Here is a 25827-nt window from a genome sequence, read left to right as displayed (position 1 = left end):
CCCCAGACACACACACACACGCACACACACACACACACACACACACACACTCACACACATGCCAGTGGGGACTGAATCTCTGGGTGCCTTCCACTGTAATCTCTGGGTTTCTTCCACTGTAAGATGCTACACCCTGAATGAAGCTTTAGCAAGTGCCATTAGCATCGGCACTGCCCCTCCGGGAGGCCCGCCCTGCAGCCTCCAGGGCCCCCAGCCGCTAGCCCAGCCCTCATACCTGCATGTAGGTGGTATCTGCCTCCCCCTCCCACACCCCATCGGATCTGGGTCTGGGAAGGGGTGTGGTGCTGCTGGTGTGGATAGGGTGACAGATCAGGGAGAGAACAGATAAAGGAAGTTCACGTCTCCACTAGTCACACCCCAGAGCCCACAACCAGCCGCTCAGCCTGGATGCTGTCTCTCCTCTCCCCCTAGACTGGCCCCTCCCGGTGAACGCGGAGGCTCACCATGCTGCTCTCTGCTCTGGGTACCTACCTGGGACTGCTGGCGGTGGCGGCAGCCATGGCAGGCTCTAACCCTACCCGACGGGACCCCCCCGGCCTGCTGCCCACCCACCGGCGCCAGAAGAGAGACTGGATCTGGAACCAAATGCACATTGATGAAGAGAAAAACAGCACGCTGCCCCACTATGTGGGCAAGGTAAGGCTCAGGGCCCCGGGGAGGAGAAGCCACGGGCAGCGGTTACTGTGGGGAGGTGGTGCCGGGAAAGGAGTTGGCGATGCCGTCGGTGATGGCGGTGACAGGGAACGGGAAGGTGAGCTAGATAACAGTAAGCGTGTTGGTGATGGTGACAATCGTGTTGGTGCTAAAGTGTCTGAAGAGGAGGGTGAGGGAGACAATGGTAATGGTGGTGGTGGTACTGGTGGTGGTGGTGGTACTGGTGGTGGTAGTGGTTATGATAAAGTCTCAGGAGATGACATGATTCCATGAAGGGTCTCGAGGGGTCCCCAGTAGAGTAGGGGGGCAATGACACCCAGGATCTGTGGGGTCCCTTGATTTACGTGATGGAAAAGAATTTCAGCCCTCGCCAGTCAGAGACATAGAGTTTTACTTAGGAAAGCAAGAAATACATATTCAAGGGAGAATGCCGGTCCTCTCTGGAGTGAGAGAGATGCATTTTGGGAGACAATGGCTCTTTTTTTTTTTTTTAAAGAAACTCGGTGAAGGGTGTTATGGGAAGGTACGTGAGGATGACATCAATCTGGCGACGACAGGACGATCTTGGGTGGTCTGTCATCTACCAGATCCTTGCGCTGATTGTGGTCTCCATTGTGTGATTCAGAGATAAGGGGGAAGTCCTCTGAAGTATAGGAGTCTCAAGATATTGTATCTGTCCTGCTAACAGTGCACAGTGTAATTATAGTTGTTTTTTTTTTTTTTTTTTTTTGGCTAACTTTAAGATTTATAGATTCTCCAGGAATTTGGGAGAGAGAACCAGTTTAGCAATTTGGGAGGCAGAACCAGTAGAGTGATGAGGAACATTAGCATCAAGTTTTTTTGTGTGTTTGGTACTGGGGATGGAACCCAGGGACATTCTACCTATACACCCCAGCCCTATTGTTTATTCTTTATTTTGAAACAGGGTCTCACTGAGTTGCAGAAGCCCTCACTAAGTAGCTGAGGCTGTCCCCTAACCCAGATTCTACTGTCTCAGCCTCCCAAATGCTGGGATTACAAGCATGCACCACCATGCCCGGCTCCTATTTTTAATTCTTTAGTTTAAACAGGGTCTCACTAAGTTGAGGAGGGCCTCACTAAGTAGCTGAGGCAGACTGCAAACCTGTGATCCTCCTGTCTCAGCCTCCCAAGTACTGGGATTACAAGCGTGTGTACATCTTGTCTCCTTTTCTATCTCCTTTCTACCTATTTCTTTTATTTATTCTATCTCAATAATGTTGATGGTGATAGTGCTAGTGGTAAGGGTGGTGGTGTTGCTAACTGCTTTTAGATAGATTTAGTAAAAATTGGAAGCAAAAAGTCAAAGCAAATAGATTTGGAAAACCTGCAGTTTGACCAGAGAAGGATCAAGTTACCACAGTGGGCTAGGAGGATGGAGAACAGGGACTTGTGTTTGCCTGGGATTCATTTGAGACATCCAGACCCTCCAAGACTGCTGCAGATGTGGTCCATGCAAGTATGGCTACTTCTTGAGCCAGGGGCAGACGTGGGCATTGTACGTGTGACACTGGTCTCACAGGCAGGCACAATTCGAGAGCTTTGGGGTCATGGAGGCTTCCGCTGAGACTTCAAAGGAGAACCTGGAAGGCCAGGCACCACGTGGAAGGGCTGGAGTCCCAACAAGCCACCCCTGACCATGCTCTGAGAGTGACCCGAGTTGCAGTGGACACCCCAGGAAGCTAGAGACCCCAGGAATGTAGGGCATCTGCTGAGGGAAGCTGCAGCTGCAAGCAGAGCCAGGCCGGGAGAGGCCACATGGTATGCAGCCAGCCAGGGTGCTGGCATCAGGCCCCCAGTGCCGGACCTGGAGCTTCAGGATTTAACGTTCACCCGGCAAGGTTTCAGTCTTGCCGGGTGACTGTTTGGTCTGATCGCTCGTTTATAGCCTCCTTTTCCTCCCTTTTACAAAAGTTCCTTTGTATCTTGGAAGTAGGCAACTTTGTGTGTGTGTGTGTGTGTGTGTGTGTGTGTGTGTGTGTGTGTGTGGTGGTGGTGGTGGTACTGGGGTTCCTAGAAACCCTTCTACCTCAGGGCTACACTCCCAGACCTATTTTTATACTTTTTTATTTGGAAACAGGGTCTCTTAAGACAGCGCAGCTGGCTTGGAACCTGCGCGATCCTCCTGTCTCCACCTCCCAAGCGCGGGGATTACAAGCGTGCGCCACCACGCCCGGCTTATTGTTTTTATTTTAATATAGGAGCTCACAGCTCAAGAGTTTGCCTTGAGTCTCAGAGGCAACTGGAGTTGGACTTTTGAGACTTTTGAGACTCTTGGAATTGGACTAAATGCATTTTAAATTGGTAGCTGGGTACAAGTCTTTAGGGTCTGGGGTGGGTGTTATGGTCTGAAGTTAAATATCCCCCAAAGGTCACGTGCTGAAGGCTTCATCACCAGCCTATAGCACTATTGGGAGTGGTGGAACCAGGTAATCAGATCATGACCTCAAAGAGGATACTGGGACGTGGTCCTTCTCTCTCTTTGCTTCCTGGCTGCTGTGGGGGTAAATAGACCTCCTCCACCAGGCACATTTATCATAATGGTTTACCTTGCCACAGGCCCAAAGCCAACCAACCGTGGACTGGAACGTCTGAAACCATGAGCCAAAATAAACCATTTCTCTTTTTTCAGTTAATTATGTCAGGTGTTTTATCAGAGCAATGGAAATCTGATTAACACAGACAGGGAATGGCGGTAGGGGTGACCATGTTGACAGTGGTAACGAGGATGGTGGTGGTGGTAAAGAAGTATTGGCGGAGTTGGTGGTGATGTTGGTAGTGATGGTGGTGATGAAGGAGGAGATGCTGATAGAGGTGATCATGGAAGCAGTGGTCATGGTAAAGAAGTATTTAACGGGGTTGTTGTTGTTGTTGTTGTTAATGAGGGAGTGATGGTGAACACTACAGTTCATCTTATTCTCAACCTTGCTCTGGAGACAAGTTTTCACTGAGGCTCAGGCTAAGGAGACCAGCCTGGCCAAGAGGTTCAGAGCCTAGGAAAGAAAGAACCAAACCTGCCATCAAGTGTTCTTATTGAAGAGACCAGGAGTGGCATTAGCAGCCTTCTCCAAAATTGTGCTGGTGGCAAGGTTAATCATCAAAATCATAGTTTGTCAATCGTGCTCTAGGACTCTGAATCCCCTCAAAAACTCCATCAGACATCCCTCCCAGGGTCTCCCCAAATACAGGACACCTATCACAAGGCGCTGCCCCAAGGCTGTCCTCCAGGGTAGTTCCTAGGGCTCTGAGCCTCCATTCATTCTCCTGTAAGACATGCCCATCCCAAGCCCAGCCTCTAAGAGCTTGGAGCCAGTCTGAGTGAGTGCTGAATTTACCATCCCATAACCAACTGTCATGGACCTCAAAAACACCCACTCTAATTCAAAGGAACAGCCCTCATGATGGAGTCTCAAACACAGTACATGGAGTAGGTATTGTGAGAGTTTTCCCATGAAAAAGAATGTTTCTCAGTACATTAAAATCTTACCATTTCACTTTCTTGGAACCTATGCATTAGCTACAAGAAATAACAGGTCACATGTACCGGAAAAAGGCTGGATAGCTCCAAGCCCTAGATGGAGTGATGAAAAGATAGCAGTGGGCCAAGGTGCACATGAGCCCCACTAACATGGAGCTGGAGGTCTATGGCAGGGATCTGCATACTACCACCTGTGTGTGTTAGATCTGGCCCCCCTGCCTGGACTTGTAAATAAAGTTTTATTGGAACACAGCCATATTCATTCATTTACACATTGTCCATGGCTCCTTTCATGCTACAGCAACAGGGTTGAGGAGTTGCAACAAAGACCATATGGCCCTCAAAACTGAAAATATTTACTCTCAGCCCTTCACCGAAATAATTTACCCACCTGGTCTAGAAGAACAGCATACATCAGACAAACTCTGCAAATGGTGGTGATGGAAGGCCAAAGAGGACCCTTGGGGACGAGGGGCCCCATCTGGCCACAGCACCAGAGATGCCCCACAGCCAAAGGAAGGGAGTAGAGCCAGCAGGGCACTCCTCACTTGCAGCCCTGCCCACACTCAGCTGACCTTGCCCCTGGGCTCTTCTGAATCCCAAGAATGGCTGACTAGGAGATGAAAATCTTTCAGCATGCCCAGTCAGAGGTCCAGGGTCACAGAGTCCTAGTCAGAGCTCCTGACTCTTAACACAGACGTAAGCCCTGAGTCCTACAAGGAAATGTCGCCATTCCACGTCTGTCATTCCCAGTGGAATAACGGTGCCATGACTCATCCTCCGAGGAGATGGCTGGCCCCAAGGAAGATCTGTAGGGTGAGTCAGGGAGAGTCAGCAGGGGTCACCTGCGTCAGGCCAGCCCCTAACAGGACAGCGTTTAGGGGGCTTGCCCAAGAGTCTTCCAACAGCAGGAAGAGAGTCAGGCCTGCGTCATCCGAAAGAACATCACTTGACACCTGGCATGGGGCCTGCAGGAGGTGGATTGGGGAAGAGAAGAGACATATGGTCCCAACATTGAGGAAAAACAAGCACCCACCCCCATCAGCCAGCTCCCAAGGAGCTGGAAGGAAGGAAGTTCCCGTGTACCAAGGTCAGAGACAAGAGCCTATGTTCACAGACCTGGATGGACAATGGGAGCCGGCCTGAGCAGCCTCCTGAATCCACAGATATAGGTCAGCCTGGCTTTTCTTGAGATGCTCTGTCCAAATACAATGATACTAGAAAGGAGGGCCCCCCAAAACCCTTTACCCAAATCTAATCATGATAAAAATATCAAATAAGTTCTAATAGAAGGGAATCCTCAGCCAGGCGTGGTGGCGCACACTTATAATCCCAGCATTCAGGAGGCTGAAACCAGAGGATCGCGGTTCGCAGACAGCCTCAGCTACCTAGTGAGGCCCTCTGCAACTCAGCGAGACCCAGTTTCAAAATAAAGAATAAAAAATAGGGCAGGGGGTGTAGCTCGGAGGTCGAATGCCCCTGGGTTCTACCCCCAGACCAGACCCGCAAAAAAAAAAAAAAAAAAAAAAAAAAAAAAAAAAAAAGAAGGGCATCCTCCAAAATTCCTAATACCGCTCTTAGCTGTTGAGGCCATCAGAAACAATGAAAGAGAGAAACTGTCAACAAGCTCAGAGAAAGATGATAGCAAAATGTGATGTGGTACCCCGAATAGGATCTTGGGACAGAAAAGGGAAATTGGGTAAAAACCAAGGAAACCTGTAATAATGTGTCAATCTTGGTCCCTTCTTTATAACAAATGTACCACAGGGATGTAACATGTTGGTATTAAGCCAGGAACACACTTGTAATTCCAGCATGTGTGAGGCTGAGACAGGAGGATCCAGGTTGTGGACAACCTCAGCTACTTAGTGAGGCCCTTTGCAACTCAGTGAGACCCTGTTTCAAAACAAAGAATAAAAACTAGTGCTGGGGGTGTAGCTCAGAGGTAGAATGCCCCTGGGTTCAAGGTTCAATCCCCGGGTTTGCGGTTTTTCAACCGGAAAGAAAACGATGTTGGTATTAGCAGAAAAGGAAGCAGAATACAGAAGCTCTAAGTACTTGCTTTTTTCCCTTTTTCTGTAAATCTATAACCAATTTTTTTTTGAGGTACTGAGAATGAAACCCAGGGGCATTCTACCTCCAAGCTATACCCCCAGCCCTATTTTTTATTCTTTATTTTGAAACAGGGTCTCACTGAGTTACAAAGAACCTCACTAAGTAGCTGAGGCTGTCCACAAACCACAATCCTCCTGTCTCAGCCTCTCAGATGTTGGGATTACAAGCGTGCACCACCATGCCCGGCTTATAACGATTTTGTTTAAATGAAGTCTATTTAAGAAAAGCTGGGAGGAAAGGAAACAGAAACTTCTATGCACATAAAATCTTAAGCAATTCCAATAAGCAGCAATTTTATACCCCTCCCCCATTGCCCACTATGGGATCCTGACACATCAACCCAAAACCCACCTTTTCCTAATCTGACCAATTTCCTCAGAGCCCCAGACTGTCCCTTGTCCTTGAGGCTCTTCTAACCCACACGCCACAAGTTACAGAGCCCAGACGTGGCTTCCTTCCCCTCCTGCCCACCCCGAGCTGTTCATCAAGATAGGTCCCTGCCGGCCACTAGTCCTGGGGACATGATACACACCCCCTGCCCTGGTTATCATCAGCTACTGCCCACCACAGGGAAAGGGGCCTCCCTCCCAGTCTCTAGCACCTGCATTCTGGACTCTTCCCTATGCCTGGCTTCTCAGCCCGCCACCAGCTGCCACCACTCTGCCAAGGGTTCCAGTGACTGCACGGCTGTCAAGGCTGGGAACGCCGTGCAGACCCCACAGGATCGGAGCTCCGTCTCTCCTCCAGTCTCCCGCCTCTCTCCTGAGACCCGTGCTCTCTTGGTTCTCCTCCAGCTTCCAAAGCTCCTGCTCCATCTGACCCTTGGGTGCTGCCCTCCCTTGGGTTTCAGCCCCCAACGCACCAAGCCTGAGCCCTGAAAGCCAGGACAGAGCTGTACTGTCTGTCCCCGCGTCCCCAGTATCGGGCCTGACACCTTGTAGGCACCCAATTTATATTTTTTAAATTAAATTCTCTGGGCGCAGTGACGCAGGCCTGTGATCGCTGTACTTGGGAGGCTGAGACAGGAGGACTGCCTGTTCAAGGCCAACCTTAGCAACTTAGCAAGAGGAAGACCCTATTTAAAAAAAAAAGGCTCGGCCCAGGAATGGTGGTACATGCTTGTAATCCCAGGACTTGGGGGACTGAGACAGCTGATGAGATAGGCATATCACAGGTTTAAGGACAGCCTCAGCAATGTAGCCAAACTTCTGACAACCTAGAGAGACCCTGTCTCAAAACAAAAAAAAAAATAAAAAATAAAGGACTGAGGGTGTAGCTCATAGGTAGAATGTTCCTGGATTCAATCCCTAGTACCACAAAAAATGGGAAGAGATGAGGTACAGCTCAGAGATAAAATGGCCCAGTACCCCCCAAAATTAAATTCTATATATTTAGACAATCTAACCTTCTGTAAGACTATCATTTATGTGCAAGAAATGCTGTCATCTTATGGCTCCAATATTCTCTAAGTGGAATGCTCGGCCCTTCTAACCTTCTAATATCCCTTAACTTATGGATCTATCGTTAATAATAACTAGCATTTATTGAGGGCCCTGTCTGTGCAAGGTACTTGACATAAATTATTTTCCAGCTCTTATTCCCTGGAATATGAACAGTGTGTGTTATAGAGAAAAATGGTTCAGTGGTCTAAGAAGGACAGAAAATCCTGAGTTGAGCAAAGCTCCCTGGAGTTCTTTTCTGCAGGACTGGACATGGTAAATCTCCAAAGAGAACATTCTATGTGCCGTTCCAAAATGAGACTGACCGGGACCCGTGGTGTGCTGATGAGTGTCTGACAGCTGGCTCTCCGGGGGAAGGTCCTGATGTGTAGCCTTTGCCAGTTTTCATGGAGTAAACAGTTCTCACCATATCTGATTTTAAGCTACCAAGGAGATCCTACTGCAGGCAGAGTTAAGAGAAAACTGAGATGTGCACGGGCACATTCTTACTTCATATTTCCACCACGCTCGAACAAAAGACGTAGATAACCCCAAGAACGGTGCAGTAAAATAATTAGGAAGAGACAAATGCTGTACCCCTAGTCTTTGTTTTGAATACAATTTATCTAAGTTTATGAAATTCAGTTTTTAATACTGGCTGTATTTCACAACCGTCACACAAATACTTCCAAATTTGAAGCCACTCTGGTACAAGCTAGCCCTCAGCACACTACTGAACCCCGTTTTTATGTGAAAAAACAAAACAGGCCAACGTTTCCTGGTACTCACTTTCAAAAGTGCCACTCTTTGTCCAACTCAGAAGTGGTATTAGCTACATTTTGCAGACGAGGAAAAAAGAGAACTCAAATACCTTCTAAGGGGCAAAAGCACCTCTTGCCTCCCAATGGCACCAGATATATTCTTCCACTCAAAAGACTGTCCTCTAAACACCTGCCCTGATCCAGGGACTGCTGTGGACACTGGGCGCTCGAGGTACCTCATACCAGTAGCCATTGCCAATGACCTGGCTAAGAACAACTTGCAGGTGACCAATCGGAGGTTCTTGACAAAACCCTCAGTGTCACAGTTGGGATCCCTGGCCAGCATACCCACACAGGTGCACACACATGCACACATACACGTATACATGCACACACATGTAAATGCACATGTGTGCACAGCTAGGTATATGTACACATGCTCACAGCCACCACCGCCCCTTCCAGCTCACGTGGTCTCTTTCTCCCTAGATCAAGTCGAGCGTGAACCGCAAGAATGCTAAGTACGAGCTCAGAGGAGAGTCCGCCGGCAAGGTCTTCAAGGTCCAAGAGAACACAGGGGATGTGTACGCCTTCGAGCGCCTGGACCGGGAAAAGGTCTCCGAGTACTTACTCACCGCCCTCATTGTGGACAAGGACACCAATGTAAACCTGGAGCCTCCTTCAATGTTCACCATCAAAGTTCATGATATCAACGACAACTGGCCAGTGTTCCCGCACCGGCTATTCAACGCGTCCGTGCCTGAGATGTCAGCTGTGGGTGCGTGCCCGATCTGTGCTCTCCCTCCCCTGTCCCTCAGCCCCACCGGTCACAAGCAGCCGCTCCAGGGGTCAGGATTCAGTGGGTGCCGGGCACTGGTTGCAATGCTTATGCTACCATTTTGTATGATTCAAAAAGATTTTCCCTAGCCGGGCATGGTAGTACACGCTTGTAATCCCAGAATTTGGGAGGTTGAGACGGGAGGATCGCAGTTCATGGACAGCCTCAGCTACTTAGGCCCTTTGCAACTCAGTGAGACCCTGTTTCAAAATAAAAAATAAAAAAATAGGGCTGAGGGTGTAGCTCAGAGGTAGAATGCCCCTGGATTCCATTCCCAGTACTGCCAAAAAAAAAAAAAAAGACTTTCCCCAAAGGCTAATAATAAGCTCTGACAGCCCCAGACTAAGCCCTGATTCTAGTCACTGACTGAGCCCTGATCCTGTTCATAGACTGAGCCCTGACCGCCAGAAACACACACACACCTCACTCCTCTTTGGTATGAACCTTAATCCCTTCCTCTAACTCCCAGGAATGAAAGTGTGACAGACACTGTCAGCAAAGCAAGCAGGGTCATCTCCAGGACTTTGTAGGAAAGGAGGTGAGGGACAGAGACAAGCCCCCAAGCGTCACCAGCCTAAACTCAGGTTCGGAAGATTGCTGCTCCTTCCTCAGTCTTCCCCGGACTCCAGAAGGAGCTAGAAAAGAGCTTCTCTCTTCACCCCATTAGTCCAGGATCCCTGACCAGAGCTCTGGGACCAGACGTTGCCTTTCAGCGTAAGGACCCTGGAATTCAAGGGGATGAGAAACCCGACAACACCCCTTTCCTTTGGGCGCACGCAGCCCTTGATTCTCACCCTTTCAAAAGAGGGAGAGATGGTTCATTATTCATCCTGGTTACTACTCCTGGCCCCATCCTCCACCGTCTCCCTCCTTTCTCCTATAAATGTACAAACACCTACACTCTCGCCCCTTCCAAGCTGGCCTGCTGGTCCCCACCACCACAGCACTCTGTCCTCATGCGGGCCCTAAGGAAACAAAGCAGGTGGCTTCCCGCTGGGGCTGGGGACAGAAGAGCACAGAAGCCCATCACCCTCACCTGGAATGAGGAAGGGGCCACAGTCACTAGACAGCAACCCCAGGACTCTCTCTCCACAGGAACCTCAGTCACGCATCTGACAGCAGTGGACGCAGATGACCCCACCGTGGCTGACCACGCCTCTGTCACCTACCAAGTCCTGCAGGGAGGAGAGAATTTTGCCATCGATAGTTCCGGTCTGTGAGACTCACCCTCCTGGGCAGGCACCGACTTGAAGGGTGGAGGGACATGAGTGCTCTGGGTTCAGATGCTGGGGGAAGTCCAGCCTTACAGGTGTCATCTCTGAACACACTGTCCTACGGATATGATTGATACTATGTAAGAAGATAAGGTGGGGCTGGTTGGGTAGACAGAAGTAGACAGATGGCCAAGACACAGACTCAAGTTCAGGGGACAAAATCAGACCTTGTTACCCAAGTGGTGATCAAGAGGCAGCAGAGAGTGCTGGGTAACAGGTTCCAACAGATCTGAGCTGCTCTCCTAACCGAGCTCTGCTCCGTAACCTTGTCAAGACCTCAGACAAGTCTATTGACCTCTGCAAGCCTTAGTCACCTTATCTAGAAAATGGAATTGATTTTAGTCTTCTTGTGTGGCAGCTGTGAAGTCTGAATTAGAAACGTCTAGAGATAGTCAGGCGTGGTGGCGCACGCTTGTAATCCCAGCATTCAGGAGGATGAGACTGGAGGATCACATTTCACGGACAGCGTCAGCTATTTAGTGAGGCCCTGTTTCAAAGTAAAGAATAAGCCGGACGTGGTGGCACACACTTGTAATCTCAGCGCTTGGGAGGCTGAGACAGGAGGATTACACATGTCCAGTGCCAGCCTCAGCTACTTAGTGAGGCTCTCAGCAAAACTTAGTGAGACCCTGTTCCCAAATAAAATATAAAATAGGTCTGGGAGTATAACCCAGAGGTAGAAAATCCCCTGGGTTCCACCCCCAGTACCACAAAAAAAGAAAAAATAATAATAAAGAATAAAAAATAGGGCAGGGGGTATAGCTCAGAGGTCAAATGCCCCAAGACTCCATCCCTAGACTGGCAAAAAAAAAATGTCTAGAGATGACAGCCACATAGTGTTTTTGTGACTTGTTAAAAGAAAAACTTTAGACAAATTAAATTTAACAGAGTTTGACTGAGCAAAGGACAATTCACAAATCAGGTTGCCTCCAAATCAAAATGGGTTCAGAGAAACTCCAGGGTTGCCACATGGCTAATTAACATTTATGAGACAGAGAAAGGAAAGGACAGGAAACAGAGATGAGATCCAGAAACAGCTAGATTGGTTAGGGCTGGAGCCTGTGCCTGATTTGAACAGGTCTGCACAGTTGGCAGCCTGCCACCTGAAGCACAGCTGCTGTGATTGGCTAAGCATATTCCTTAGTTAGGTTTTCAGCTCATTTACATACTAAGCTAGGTTGCAGTTCATGATGGAAGGCCCCAAGTAAGCAAGTGTAGATGGAGGCTTTCTCCGGCCAAATTTAGTTCAATTTAACAGATATAACAAAAAGCCTTATAAGATCCGAGTCTTGGAAGCAAGAAGACCAGTTAGTCAGGCTAGGGAAAACTTTCAGAAGAAGCGAAATACATAGCACAGACACCACCACCATCCCATGGAGCCCCGAGCCAGACATCGCTAATCGGTCACAGCACTCTTTCGCTCTGGGCCTGGATGTGGCCTCACAATCTTTCTCAGCACAATGCTTGTCTGGCTAGGACCAATATCAGGCCATACTGTTTGGCCAGCTCTAACTGCGCAGGACGGGGCCCAGATGCAGGAGGCTGTAGGCTCATGGTTCTCAGTGCAGGCTGCATGGTAGAATACCTAGGTTCCCTGGATAGGGCCCAGGAATCTGCATTTTCTCAAAGCTCTCCATGTAATACGGCTCACGAGGACATATTTTGCAGGACTCATTTTCACCACGACCAAGAACTTGGATCGAGAGATGCAAGCCAAATACCAGATTGTAGTAGAAGCAAGAGATGCCCAGGGCCTCCGGGGAGAATCGGGCACGGCCACGGTGCTGGTCACTCTTGAAGACGTCAATGACAACTTCCCCATCTTCACTCAGAGTGAGCTCCTCCCCTAGGGCCCTGGGCAGGTGGGGTGGGATGTCCAGAGAGTGGGGAAGATGCTCCAAATCCCGCCACCGCTCCCCCCACCCCAGGGCTGTAGTACTTCCGACCCTGTACTACACTCCCAAGGCTGCCCAGCTGCCCCTGGTCATGGTCTCATCACAGACCATGAGGAGGTCACTTCCTGCACGAAGCCATCACTGTGCCCAGAATCCTACTATGCTACATTAACGGTTTCACCCAGATCCCATGGGCTCAGGAAAACCCAGGCCCTGAGACTCAGACCCCAGCCAGAAAATCCCCATGCCTGTGCTCCAGTGAGCAGGAGTACAGCCAGGGCTGGACTCTGACCCCTCCTATGAACTGATGCCCCCAATCTAGAAAAAAATGTCTGGCAAGAGCGTTTTCCATGCCTCAGTGGGGCTGGGTAGAAAGTCAATTGGCTGTATTCAATGCATCCTCTGGTGCTGATATAAATCAGAGGCTCAGCCACCCAAAAGACAGGCCAGTTCTCTTGCAATTGCCTCATGGCACATGGCGTATGCTCCCTAAAAACAAGATTCAGCTCTCTTGCCAATTGGTAGAGCCCTAGAAAAGTGTGTAACATGCAGTAGGTGGTCAATAACCACTTGGATGGATAAAAGAATGGAAGAATGGATATCCACAGATAGAGCAGACCTTGAGACCCAGAAGCCAAGGGGTATTATAATGGTTTTTGCCATTACTTTATAAGTCCCAGTTCCAGTTCAAAACATGGCAGGATAGGATGAAAATAGGAAGGAACAGTAGCCTTATCTATCTCATTGATCCAATGCCTTTTGTGGCATCCTGTGTTCATCAGACAAGTACATCTTTACGGTACCTGAAGACATCCGTGTGGGCAGCCCCCTTGGCTCTCTGTTTGTGGAGGACCCAGATGAGCCTCAGAACCGAATGACCAAGTACAGCATCGTGCAGGGCACATACAGGGACACCTTCACCATCGAGACTGACTCCACCCGCAACGAGGGCATCATCAAGCCCATGAAGGTTTGTAGGCCTATGGGAATGACCTCAGATGTGGGGGGTTGAGGCTGGTAGCAACCACAGGACCTGCCCCAGGGCTGATCCTGAGCCAGAGGCCTTCAAAGGAGAATATTCTAGGTCAGCTCAGGAAGTCCTGAGCACAGGAAGACTGAGACCCACTGTGTTGGGCTGAGTTACCTCAGAAGCAGACCTGGAGATTTGGTATCTCAATTACCCTTCTCATTAGCATAACCCAAAACACTGACCATATAACTTAGAGGAAGGAAGATTTATTTGCTCACAGTTTGGGAGATTTAGGGGTTCAGTCCACGTGAGTCCAGGTCTGCTGAGCTCAGACACGGTGGCAGGAAGCAGAGAGAAAGAGTACGCGTCCATCTCACATCACGAAGGCCAGAAGCAGAGAGGGATCAGGGGAAGGAGGAACTGCACAATCCCCGGGGACCTCTCCTTAGCAACCAAGCCCCACTTCCAGCACTGCTCCCTTGTTTCTATGAGGGATAGGAGGACATTCAAAATCCAAACCATTACACCCCAGAAGCAATCTTGGAGGCGAGGATTAGGGTGTGGATTATTTAGGAAAATGCTCCCCAGAAAGCCCCAGGAGAAGTTTCAGGTAAAATAAAAGAGAGAGAGAGAGAGATAATACGAGGTCATTAATGAATACATAGGCAAGTGGGACCCAATCCCATGGTGGGGCTCTGGGGGACAGTGGAGAACGCATCTCAGAATGGCCACCGCTTGAGGGTGAGGACTAGGGTATTCACACACCAGCCCCTGCAATTTTGGCAGAGGGCTTCTCCTAGAGCACGAATTCTCTGAAACTGTCTGGACTGCCCTGTATCCCCAATTTGAGAGCCATCAGCATGTGCAGAAACAATGGGTGAATGGGGACATGAGTGGCCAGGGAAAGTGGCTGCTGCTGACAGTCAGAGAAGTCAGACTGAAAAGGAAGAGGAGGGAGAGGGCCTGTCAGGGTCATAAAAATGCCTCTAGAACGGCCATGCAGAGGACTGGGGGTTCTGGTCCTTCTCTAGCCCAGCTCCATGCTGGAGACCAGAGATACCGGGGTGAGACCGATAGCCTGCGTGGTCAGTGAAGCTCTCAGCTAGTGGGGAAGACAGATACACACATTAAAAAGTGTAGCTGTTATGTTTCCTGCCACACAGCAGCTCAAGACAGAGAGCATCACCCATCAGAAGGAGCTTCTGAGAGAGCAGGTGATTATCTGCTCATCGGCTTCTTGGGAGATGAATAGGAGTTTGCTAGGCAGGAGAAGCTTGTTGGAAAAAGACATAAAGAAAAATAAAAACATCCTTGAGAACCTGGAGATGGAGCTACCAGTCTGTGAACCTTTGAGAGCAGGATCACAGCTGATAATGGCCAGCCTTTGATACTTGGAATGGGGCCAGGCACAGAGCCAGGTTGGGGGTGCAGACCTGGAGCTGGTGAAATGAAGCAGAAGGTGGCTGAAGACAGGCCCCAGGCTCAGTTGTTCTCTCAGTGACCCTGGGGATGTCACTGGTCTGGGCTGTCATCCTAGTCCTATCTTGCTGGCTCAGAGCAGGTGTCCCCATCCTTCCCCCTCATGCAGCCCCTGGACTATGAAACCATCCGACAATACACGTTCACCATCGAGGCTACAGATCCCACCATCAACCTCCGGTACCTGAGCGGCATCTCCGGCAGAAACAAAGCCCAAGTCATCATCAACGTCACAGATGTGGATGAGCCCCCCATCTTCCAGCAGCACTACTACCACTTCCAGCTGCCGGAGAACCAGAAGAAGCCCCTGATCGGCTCGGTGATGGCCATAGACCCTGATGAGGCCCGGCACAGCATTGGGTAAGGGAGAGGCAGGTGTGTTGATGGGACAGTGCAGGCACAGTTGTTTTTACGACTGCTAGTCTGAGACCAAGAATCAGAGAGGGAAACCAGCTTCTTCTAGCACTTATATGAGAAGTAACAGAGGCAGGACCAGAGGCCCTAGCTCCTTCCACCAAACCGCCTGGCCTGCTGGGATCCTGACCCCCCCGACCTTGCTTTCCTGCACTACCTTAAAGGGCCTGCCCTGTCTTTTGGGCCATGGCTCCCACAGTTCCCATCTAATGAGATCTGGCAGTTAAGAGAAGAGCCCATCCAATGACTTGCCTGAAGTCCCTTAGCCAAAAAATTTTACTAAATTTCTCTCCCGAAAACCACAGAAGTATGTATTTCACACAGTGAAGGTGTGAAATACAAGGTCTATCAAGTAACGTCTTGATCACCCGCACTCCCAGATAGCTCACATTAGTGGCTCGAAGCGGTCGTATCCCACCTTTCTTGGTGACCACCCAAACACGCAGATGCATTTGTACTGGATTTGCTGTCGTTTGTTTCTGTCGTTTGTTTCTACTGGATCATGTTGTGCCCGTCCCATCGGTACTTTCTGTCTGAGTCTATTCTGTTGCTATAACTGAATGCCACAGACTGGGTCATTTATAAAGAACAGAGGTCTATTTGGTTCACGGTTCTGGAGACTGGGAAGTCCAAGAGCCTGGTACCTCGTTGGCATCTGATGGGGACTTTTTGCTGGTTCAGAACATGGCAGAGGGCATTACACAGCAAGACAGAGCGAGCTGGCCTGAGTCTCTCTCCCTCCTCCTACGAAGTCACTAATGTCAAGACGGGGCCCATCCTTATGCCTCGTGCAGTCCTAATTATCTCCCAGAGGCTCTCTCCAAAAACTATTAACATCTGCCCTGGGGATTAGGCTCCCAGCACGTGAAGTTGTGGGGGACACAATCAAACCAAAGCACTTGCTCATCCATTCTAAGGAGATAGATGCCTCTCCTCCACCTTCTGGATCAGAAGACGTAGTGGTAGCTCAGACTTTTTAGAGCTACATAATATTGGATAGTAAGTGCTAATTCAATCCAATCTTACTTTCATCCACATGAGTGGGTGGCCAATTGTGCTAACACCGTTTAATAAATGTCATCCTTTCCCTGACACTTTTTATATATTAAGTTCTTATATATACCTAAATCCACTTCTGGATTCTTTACATATCGTTCTGTGGCACACTGTTGTATTGTAGCAGCTTTCTACTAAATTTTCTTTTGCATAAGGAAAGTCTCTCTCTCTCTCTCTCTCTCTCTCTCTCTCTCTCTCTCTCTCTCTCTCTTTCTCTCTCTCTCTCTCTCACTCTTTCTCTCTCTCTCTCTCGCATTATTTGTGTTGTTGTTTTAGTTTGGTTTTTTATTTGTTTGTTTGTTTGGTTGGTTACTTGGTTGTTGGGTTTTGTGGGGGGGGTTTTGTACTGGGATTGAACCCAGGGTCATTCTACCTCTGAGCTACATCCCCAACCCTATTTCATGTTTTACTTTAAAACAGGGTCTCATTAAGTTTCTGAGGATCTCACTAAGTTCCTGAGGCTGGCCTTGAACCTGTTGATCATCCTATCTCAGCCTCCCAGGTTTGGGGATTTCAGACATATGCCACTATACCAGGTGTTTTTTTTTTTAATATAATTTTTGCCCATTCTTAAATGTTCATTCTTTCATATGAACTTCAGAATCCTTTTATCTAGTTTTTTAAAAACATTTAAATTCTGCCGGGCGTGGTGGTACACGCTTGTAATCCCAACACTTGGGAGGCTGACACAGGAGAATCACACAGGTTCGAAGCCAGCCTCAGCTACTTAGTGAGGCTCTCAGCAACTTAGTGAGACCCTGTTTCCATAAGTATAAAATAGGTCTGGGAGTATAGCCCAGAGGTAGAAAAGCCTCTGGGTTCCACCCCCAGTACCACCAAAAAAAAAAAAAACATTTAAATTCTAATAAGAATTGTGCTTATATCTCAATTTTGGAAAAGCTAATATTTCTTTGATATTAGGTCTTCTTGTTAAGGATAAAATTAGTCTGTTCATCTATACATTCAAGTCTTCATATCAGGAAAGTTTCTTTTATCATATTTTCTGTTATTTCTTCTGTTCTATTTGTTCTGGAATCTTCCTCAATAATAGCAACTTTTTCATATGTGTGACACATATAGAATACATTTCTATTCATCTAATAATATCTGTTCACCTATACATTCAAATCTTTCTTCACATCAGGAAAGTTTTCTTTTATCATATTTTCTGTTATTTCTTCTTATTCTGGAATCTTCCTCAGTAATAGCAACTTTTTCATATATATGACATATATACATATATATTCATCTCTTCATAACTTTTTCCTGATTTCTAGAACTTTTCAAAATCTTACTTCATAAATTGGATCTTCTTTATTACTTCTCTCTTTCGGCTCCTTTTCTATTTCTTCCTGGTTCTTGCCTACCTATCTTTTCATTAGTCATAAGAAAAAAAAAATAGCAATCCTAGCCGTGGAATAGTTGAGTATGGCGTTACCTGTTCAGCTCTAAAAGTGCTGCTGACGGGGTCTCGGGTGTCCACTTTGCTCCTGAGGCAGCAGCATCACTCAGATCACACACCACCTTGCTCCCGTGAGCGCCTCTGTGTCAGTGTGGGGGCCAGATGCTCACTGTTTCTGGACGGCACAGAGCAGTGAGCAGGGAGAGGAGGATGGGAAGGATGCAGGGTCTAGATGCTGAAGGGCCTCATCTGTCACGCTGAGACATTCAGACTGAACAAAAAACAATAGAAATCCATGAAAGTCTCTCTCCTGGACAGATACTCCATCCGCAGGACCAGTGACAAAGGCCAATTCTTCCACATAAGCAAACAAGGGAATATTCACAATGAGAAAGAACTGGACAGAGAAATCTACCCCTGGTATAACCTGACCATAGAGGCCAAAGAACTGGATTCTAGAGGTGAGCGGTCCTATTCGCCAGGGGACTGGGGCTCTTCTCTTTTTCCCTCATCCTTTAAAAAGTGGCATCACCCATCATTTGGGGTCTGTAGAGTATTATAGGCACCTGCTGAAGTGGTCCTAGGCAGAGATGCTCCTGAGCTTCCGTGCCTAAGTGTGGTCCTTGGGCCAGCAGCTTTGACATCACCTGATGCCTTGCTGGAGGTGCAGCATCTTGGGCCCCACCCTGGACTGAATCTCAGTCTCACACACATCATAGTTTGAGATGCAATGTTTGAAAGCAGGCTGCACAGATGTCTCTGCTAGAATCACCTAAGGCACCAATTAAACCCAGGCTTCTCCCTGGAGGTTCTGGTCCATTGCACAGAGATGTGCATTTAACAAGTGCCTTGTGGTTCTTCTGCCAAAGGATATTTGGGAAATGCTGTTTTCAGGGGTGGCAGTGATTGTACCAGTTAATAGATTGAGTTCAAAATCTGAAGCAGCTTTCAACTCCCAATTGTCAGGGTCTCTAAAAATTCATGTAACATCTGACAGTGTCTGGAGTTTCACATGTTTGACCTAAATGATAAAGTCACCGCTACCCTCCAAGCAAGATTAAGATTCCTACTGAACCCAGGTCCCACAGGGCCCAGAGGGGGACTGACTTATTATTTAAATAAGTACATAATCTTTTTTTTTGTGTGTGTGTGTGTGTGTGTGTGTGGTACCAGGGATGGAACCCAGGGGCATTCTACCTCTGAACTACACCCCCAGCCCCTATTTTTTATTCTTTATTTTGAAACCGGGTCTCACTGAGTTACAAAGGGCCTCACTAAGTAGTTGAGGCTGTCCATGAACTGCGATCCTCCTGTCTCAGCCTCCTGAATGCTGAGATCACAAGCCTGCACCACCACACCCAGCCATAATCATTTAATTATTAAAGTACATGGCTTTGACCAGTTATATTTTTCTACTTAATTGTTAATTTTATTAATTTAATTAAGCCCTTTTAAAATGCACTCGATTTTTTTTTTATTCAGTAAATTTCCTCCTCTACCTTCTCCCCCCACCTCTTCCTTTCTCCTCTCACCCAGAACACAATCTCTGGCCTCTCTTCTAGAGGTCTCTTAGTGTCCTGTTCCTGGAAAAAGTAGCTTCCACCAGACAAAATTCCAGGACTATCTGCCCAAATACCTTCCACCCTCAGGGGTCAGCATGGGCTGAGCCCGCTGTGGTGACATGTCCTCTCTCCTGCAGGGATCGCCACAGGCAAAGAATCCATCGTGCAGGTCCACATTGAAGTCCTCGATGAGAATGACAACGCTCCAGAGTTTGCCCAGCCCTATGAGCCCAAAGTGTGCGAAAATGCTGCCCCAGGCAAGGTGAGGTATGAGGCCGTGTCGCCTGGCCACAGACTGGGGACCAGGCCCTCCCACCCACAGCCCACAGTAATTCCACTACGCTGAATGCAACCTGGACAACCCCAAGAAAAGTAATACTGTCCCCTCCCATTTTATAGATGCAGAAACTGGGCCTCTGTCAGGCTGCCCAAATAAGAGATGGAGAGGTAGAGAGAGGGGGACAGGGCAGGGGTAGCTTTGTGGGGACCATGGAGGTTAGTGCTACAGGTGAGAGGCAGTCATAGGTCTAACCCCCGAGTCTCCATCCCTGAACCCCAGGCCACTGCAAAACCACACTAGTCGGCTGGGCATGGTGGCACACACTTGTAATCCCCACACTTGAGAGGCGGAGACAGGAGGATCACGCAGGTTCAGAGCCGCGCTGGCTTAAGAGACCCTGTTCCCAAATAAAAAGAATATAAAATAGGTCTGGGTGTGTAGCCCGGAGGTAGAAGGGCTTCAAGGAACCCCAGCACCACCAAAAATTTTTTTAAAAATTTTAAAAACCACACTGGTCATTTCTCCTCTCCCACACTCCAGGTGGTCATACAGATCTCCGCAATAGACAAGGACATAACGCCACAAAATGTCAAATTCAAATTTGCCCTGGGCGTTGAAGACAGCAACTTCACCCTCACGGATAATCACGGTGCGTACCGAGCAATCAGCGGGCTCCTAGCAGGGAGGTGATTGAAATCTTAATGCATTGGGTCAAGAACTGGACCAACAAATGGGGAGGCAGGCTTCCATGGGGATTTTCAAGATACGGGATATTTTGTACGACTCCTGCCACAAACAATGCATCTATACAGTGGTCAGAGATGCCCTGGCCAAATTGCCAAGTCCACATGGCCTGCCATTCCCCCCTAAAGAAGCTTGGGTCCAGGGAAGTATAGAATAGATACAAGAGGGATGCAGGCAATCAGCTCAGTTCTCAAACCATCCAAAGGATTCCTTTCCTTTGCTGGAATCACTGAGACTCAGCAAAATTACACATTGCTCTTTGACATAGAACTCCGAAGTCACTCCCCAAAAGCCAGAATTGGAAATGTGATGCTTCAAATCCCAAGGATATAATGACATTTTTTTGTAAGCTAGCACAATGACTACTTACCACCCAGTGGCCCCTACATGGGATCTGGTCCACGGATCACAGCATGTCACAGTACATCTGGTCCACCAATCACAGCATGTCACTGTACATCTTGTCCACCAATCACAGCATGTCACAGTACATCTGGTCCACCAATCACAGCATGTCACAGTACATCTGGTCTACCAACCAAAGCCCAGAGAGTACTATGAGGTCAGAGTGGCCAATCAGAACTCCTGGCAAATAAGTGCTTCCTGGAACGATAATGCAGAGTGATTTAATTCTAGCCAGAAGTAGAAAGGCCTTCATGACTTCTCCAACTTCCTCAGAAAAAAAAAAGAAAGAGAGAGAGAGAGAAATTTCTCCTGGGGTTTAAATAGAGCAATCCTTCACCCAACCAGGGGAGGAGATCTCTGCCTATCCCTTACTGGTAAGATTCTGAGGACCTTGAGAGTGAGAAGCAGACCTAGGGGATGAGCCACAGGCCATCTTAAGGAGCCTCCTGTGGGTTAAGGAAGGCGACTCTGTTGTGTCGAGCATCCATAACAGACTATTCAAGGCTCAGCCATCTTCAGTAATAAGTAACACTGCAAAAATGCCCATCGCCCCATCCCCAAAGCAGGTCTACCTCAAATGGACCTGCTTGGGTGGGGTGCTACCACGGGGTGGGGGAGCCTATGTGCTGCCCCAGGGCACCCCACAAAAGCCAGGAGGCAGATCTATGGGCCTCAGGTTCCCATGCACACACGAATGTCCAAAAATATCTCTTTTCTCCTAGAAAGTGTCAATGGCTTATCTTTTATTTTCAGTTATGACATTCTTAAGACTGAACTGCAGCTATGAGTAATAAAACATAATTGGCTTGCATTTGAAACCCTTGGCTTCCAGCTGGTTTCCTGAGTGTGCCCATCCTGTATGGCTAAGTGAGTCTTCTGACCACGGGCATTACAAGCACCTAGGAACCTACAAAAGACAGATTATCTTCCTTTGCCCAGAGCCACTAAAACAGAGGGATGTGGCCGGGAATGGTGGCACATGTTTATAATCTCAGCATTCAGGAGGCTGAGACCAGAGGATCACGGTTCATGGACAGCCTCAGCTACTAATCCAGGCCCTTCACAACTGAGACCCTATCTCAAAGAAAGAATAAAAAATAGGGCTGGGAGTGTCACTCAGAGAGTATACAAGCTACCTGGGGGGGGGAGGTTATTTTATTTGGTTGGGGTGTGTGTATGTACACCCAGGAGCATCTTACCTCTGAGCTACATACTCCCAGCCCTTTTTATTTTTATTTTTTTATTTTGAAACAGGATCTCACTAAATTGCTGAGGCTGGTCTCCCTCCTGCCATACTCCTGTCTCAGGAGTGCACCACCACGCCCAGCTTTCTTCTGTACAGAAAAGCAGTGGTTGGAGCCAGGAGGAGAGGCCAACATTTGGCTTCAAAATCAGTCACTGAGTGGAAGAGAAAGGCTCCTGTTATTGGAAAAGGGTTGGGAGAAAAGAAGGGGACAGACGTATCAGCTGCCCACAGGATTTTACATGCTGCCCGAGCCATTCTTCCATGCTGGGACAAAACATCTTCCTGCAGTATACCCTCTGGAAAGGAGCAGGGAGACTCAGGGCCCTTGGCAGTCTAGGCCCAGGGGCTGGTGCAGTGAAAGGCACTCCACGGAGGACGCAGTCCCTCCATTGGGAAGGGCGGGCGCTATTGGCAGAGCCTCACCCGCCGCCTTGGTGTTTCCAGATAACACAGCCAACATCACCGTCAAGTACGGGCAGTTTGACCGGGAGGGCACCAAGGTCCACTACCTGCCCGTGCTCATCTCAGACAACGGGAAGCCGAGCCTGACGGGCACGAGCACGCTGTCCGTGGCCGTGTGCAAGTGCAACCAGTGGGGCGAGTTCACCTTCTGCGAGGAGGTGGCCCCCCAGATGGGCGTCAGCTTCCAGGCTCTGGTGGCCATCTTCCTCTGCATCCTCACCATCACAGGTCAGTGCCCTGGGATGGGGAGCGGACTCCACTGTGTGTCATAGGAGAGGCCCCAAGGCAGCCTAGCCAAGCACAGCATCCTAGGCTTTGGGGTTCCCCCTGTAGAAAACAGGGATGCAGGGCTCCATCCTCAGGTGTCTTTCAAAGGAAAGGGTGGGTACAGGGGAGGGGAGGGGCTCAGGACCCCTCCCCCATTCTTGAGGTCAACTCCACTTCTTAGCAGTGCAGCCCTGCCTAGCTTGCAAGAGGTCCCAGGTTCCATCTCCTCCAGCATCATAAAAATTTTAAGTCTCTATTTAGACACTGACTTATTCAACATATAGGTGTTAAGTACTTACTTGTGCCCGGCACTGTTCTGAGCATTTATTTACATAAAACCTATTTGGGAGGGGTGGTACTGGGGATCGAACCCAGGGACATTGTACCCCTGAGCTACATCCCCAGCCCTTTTTATTTATTTATTTATTATTTATTTGTTTATTATTTGAAACAGGGTTTCACTAGGTTGCTGAGAGTCTTGCTACATTGCTAAGGCTGTCCTCGAACCCATAATCCTCCTGTCTCAGCCTCCCAAGTACTAGGATCACAGGCATGCCCCACCATGCCCAGTTAAAACCATTTTTAGTTCTAAAATATTCAGGTTATAACTTTTCTTCCAGTTCTAAACCACTAAGTTTAAAAACATCTAGTTTGTGGCTATTTTCTTTCCTTTTATAGAATTCCTCGAGGAGGTTTGATATCTATTTATTTTCCTTTGCCTGGGCCTCGTAAGTTTGAGGAACATTTTAGACCTTGCCTTAGTTTGAATGTCCCAGGAGCCAGAGGTGTAAGTGGCTTCTCTGGGAGGTGGTTTTGGAGGCCTCCTAGGGAAGAGGTGAGACAAGAGAGGCAAGGTGCTCCATCCATCCCTTGATAGCCCAGAAAGGCGTCCCCCCGCTTTACTTATGTACAAAATAGCTTTTTTGGGTTTTTTTTTTTTTTTTGGCAATACTGGGGATAGAACCCAAAAGCATTCTACCTCCGAGCTACACCCCCAGCCCTATTTTTTTTTATTATTTTGAAACAGGGTCTCACTGAGTTGCAAAGGGCCTCACTAAGTAGCTGAGGCTGTCCGCGAACTGCGATCCTCCTATCTCATCCTCCCAAATGCTGGGATTACAAGCGTGCGCCACCATGCCTGACTCGAAATAGCTTTCTAAGTAACTCAAGGCTAGAAGGACAGAGCCCAGGGAAATGGCTGGGGTCTGATTTTAGGAGCTCTCTGCCCAACATGGTGCATCCCTCCTCAGGGAGCCGAGACCCTCATAAAGCCACACAGCCGCAGAGCTTCCAGCAAGGTGGACATCCACGCCACCGCCTGATCACGGGACTCGGGGAAAGGCGCGCTTGGCCTCTCAGAGTTCAGTTTGCCGGACTGCAAAATAGAGATAACCATCAACAGGATCCCAGTTGAGCGAGATAATGTGAGAATGTTTCCAAGACAGGCCCCAGTATGTACATAGTATGTGCTGCCACCGGATGAGCGTCATGTCTCCCGGCACCACCATTACCTATTAGCATCATAGCCTGGACAAAGGAATGGCAAAGGATGTTTGCGCTCAAAATTCCAGCTCCGCCAGGCACGCTGGTGAATACTTGTAATACCAGTTACCTGGGAGGCTGGGATGGGAGGATCTCAGGTTCCTACAGGCCAGCCTTAGCGACTTAGCAGGCCCTGTTTCAAGATAACAGCAACTGAGACCCTGTTTCAAAATACATAAAATAGCCGGGCGTGGTGGCGCACGCTTGTAATCCTCGCGCTTGGGAGGCAGAGACAGGAGGATCGCGCAGGTTCGAAGCCAGCCGCACTGGCTTAGGAGACCCTGTTTCCAAATAAAAATATAAAATAGGTGTGGGAGTGTAGCCCGGAAAAGGGTTCCATACCCAGTACCACCAAAAAAAAAAAAAAAAAAAAAAAAAAAAAAAAAAAAAAACATAAAACATAAAATAGAGCTGGGGTATAGCTCAGAAGTAGAATACTGCTGGATTCAATCCTCAGTACTACTACAAAAATAAAAAAATCTGTCTCTACCCCTCTCTCCACTTTTGCCCTAACCTTGGCCTCCTTGCCTCTTGGAGATGATGTAGGAAATGTCAGAGCCGCAGAGAGGCTTCAGACTGGCAGAGAGAGAGTGAGCTTGAGGGTGCCCCTCTCTGTTCGACCCCACCTTGTAGTTTGCTAAGCTCTTGCATGGAAAGCGGGGGAACAGATGACCCTGTCCATGGCGTGGGGGTGGGCCCACCAGATGTCGGCGAGTGGCCGAGGCGGGAATCTGCAGGGCCTGACCATCTATCACCTCACCCCCCTGCAGTGATCGCCCTGCTCTTCTTCCTGCGGAGACGGCTCCGGAAGCAGGCCCGCGCCCACTGCAAAAGCACAACCGAGATCCACGAGCAGCTGGTCACCTACGACGAGGAGGGCGGCGGCGAGATGGACACCACCAGCTACGATGTGTCGGTGCTCAACTCGGTGCGCCGCGGCCAGGGCCAGGCCAAGCCCCCGCGGCCCATCCTGGACGTGCCGCCGGCCGTGTACACCCAGGTGAAAAAGCCACCGAGGCTGGCGGCCGGGGCGCACGGCGGGCCCGGGGAGATGGCCGCGATGATCGAGGTGAAGAAGGAGGAGGCGGACCAGGACGGCGGCGGCCCACCCTATGACACACTGCACATCTACGGCTTCGAGGGCTCCGAGTCCATTGCCGAGTCACTCAGCTCTCTGGGCACAGATTCCTCCGACTCCGACATCGATTATGACTTCCTCAACGACTGGGGCCCCAGGTTCAAGATGTTGGCCGAGCTGTACGGCTCGGAGTACTAGAGATCACGGCCCTCAGGGCCTAGGGACCTGAACCACTTGCAGCCCAGGCACTGAGCCTTCCAAGTGCCACTCTGACCCCCCCAGCCCAGCCTCCCCCGTTCCCCGGGTGCCAAACACCTCACCTTCCCCAGGGTAGCCAACTTTAGATCACTGAAATATCCAGGAACGTATTTTGGTGATGGCTACCCCAAAATGCTGGAAAGGCCCAGTGTTCTGCCTGGACCGGCAC

At 49.0% G+C, this 25827-nt stretch overlaps 1 protein-coding gene across 1 annotated transcript; it reads left to right on the top strand.

The window, feature by feature from the left end:
• Window positions 1-462: 462 nt before the first annotated feature.
• CDH5 (cadherin 5) lies at window positions 463-25598 on the top strand (the record flags this gene model as incomplete). The annotated part of the gene is made up of 11 exons (XM_080703508.1): window positions 463-657; window positions 8976-9264; window positions 10420-10536; window positions 12267-12431; window positions 13276-13463; window positions 15052-15302; window positions 18133-18275; window positions 19514-19638; window positions 20197-20305; window positions 22496-22741; window positions 25093-25598. Exons 1-11 carry the CDS (start codon window positions 466-468, stop codon window positions 25596-25598), a joined length of 2331 nt encoding a protein of 776 aa, XP_080559634.1. The 5' UTR covers window positions 463-465.
• Window positions 25599-25827: the final 229 nt, after the last annotated feature.

Source organism: Muscardinus avellanarius (assembly GCF_963383645.1).
Source record: "Muscardinus avellanarius genome assembly, chromosome: 10".
NCBI classification, from domain to species: Eukaryota; Metazoa; Chordata; class Mammalia; order Rodentia; family Gliridae; genus Muscardinus; species Muscardinus avellanarius.
The sequence above is the reverse complement of the archived record's forward strand: the minus strand, read 5'-3'. Positions and strand labels throughout refer to the sequence as shown.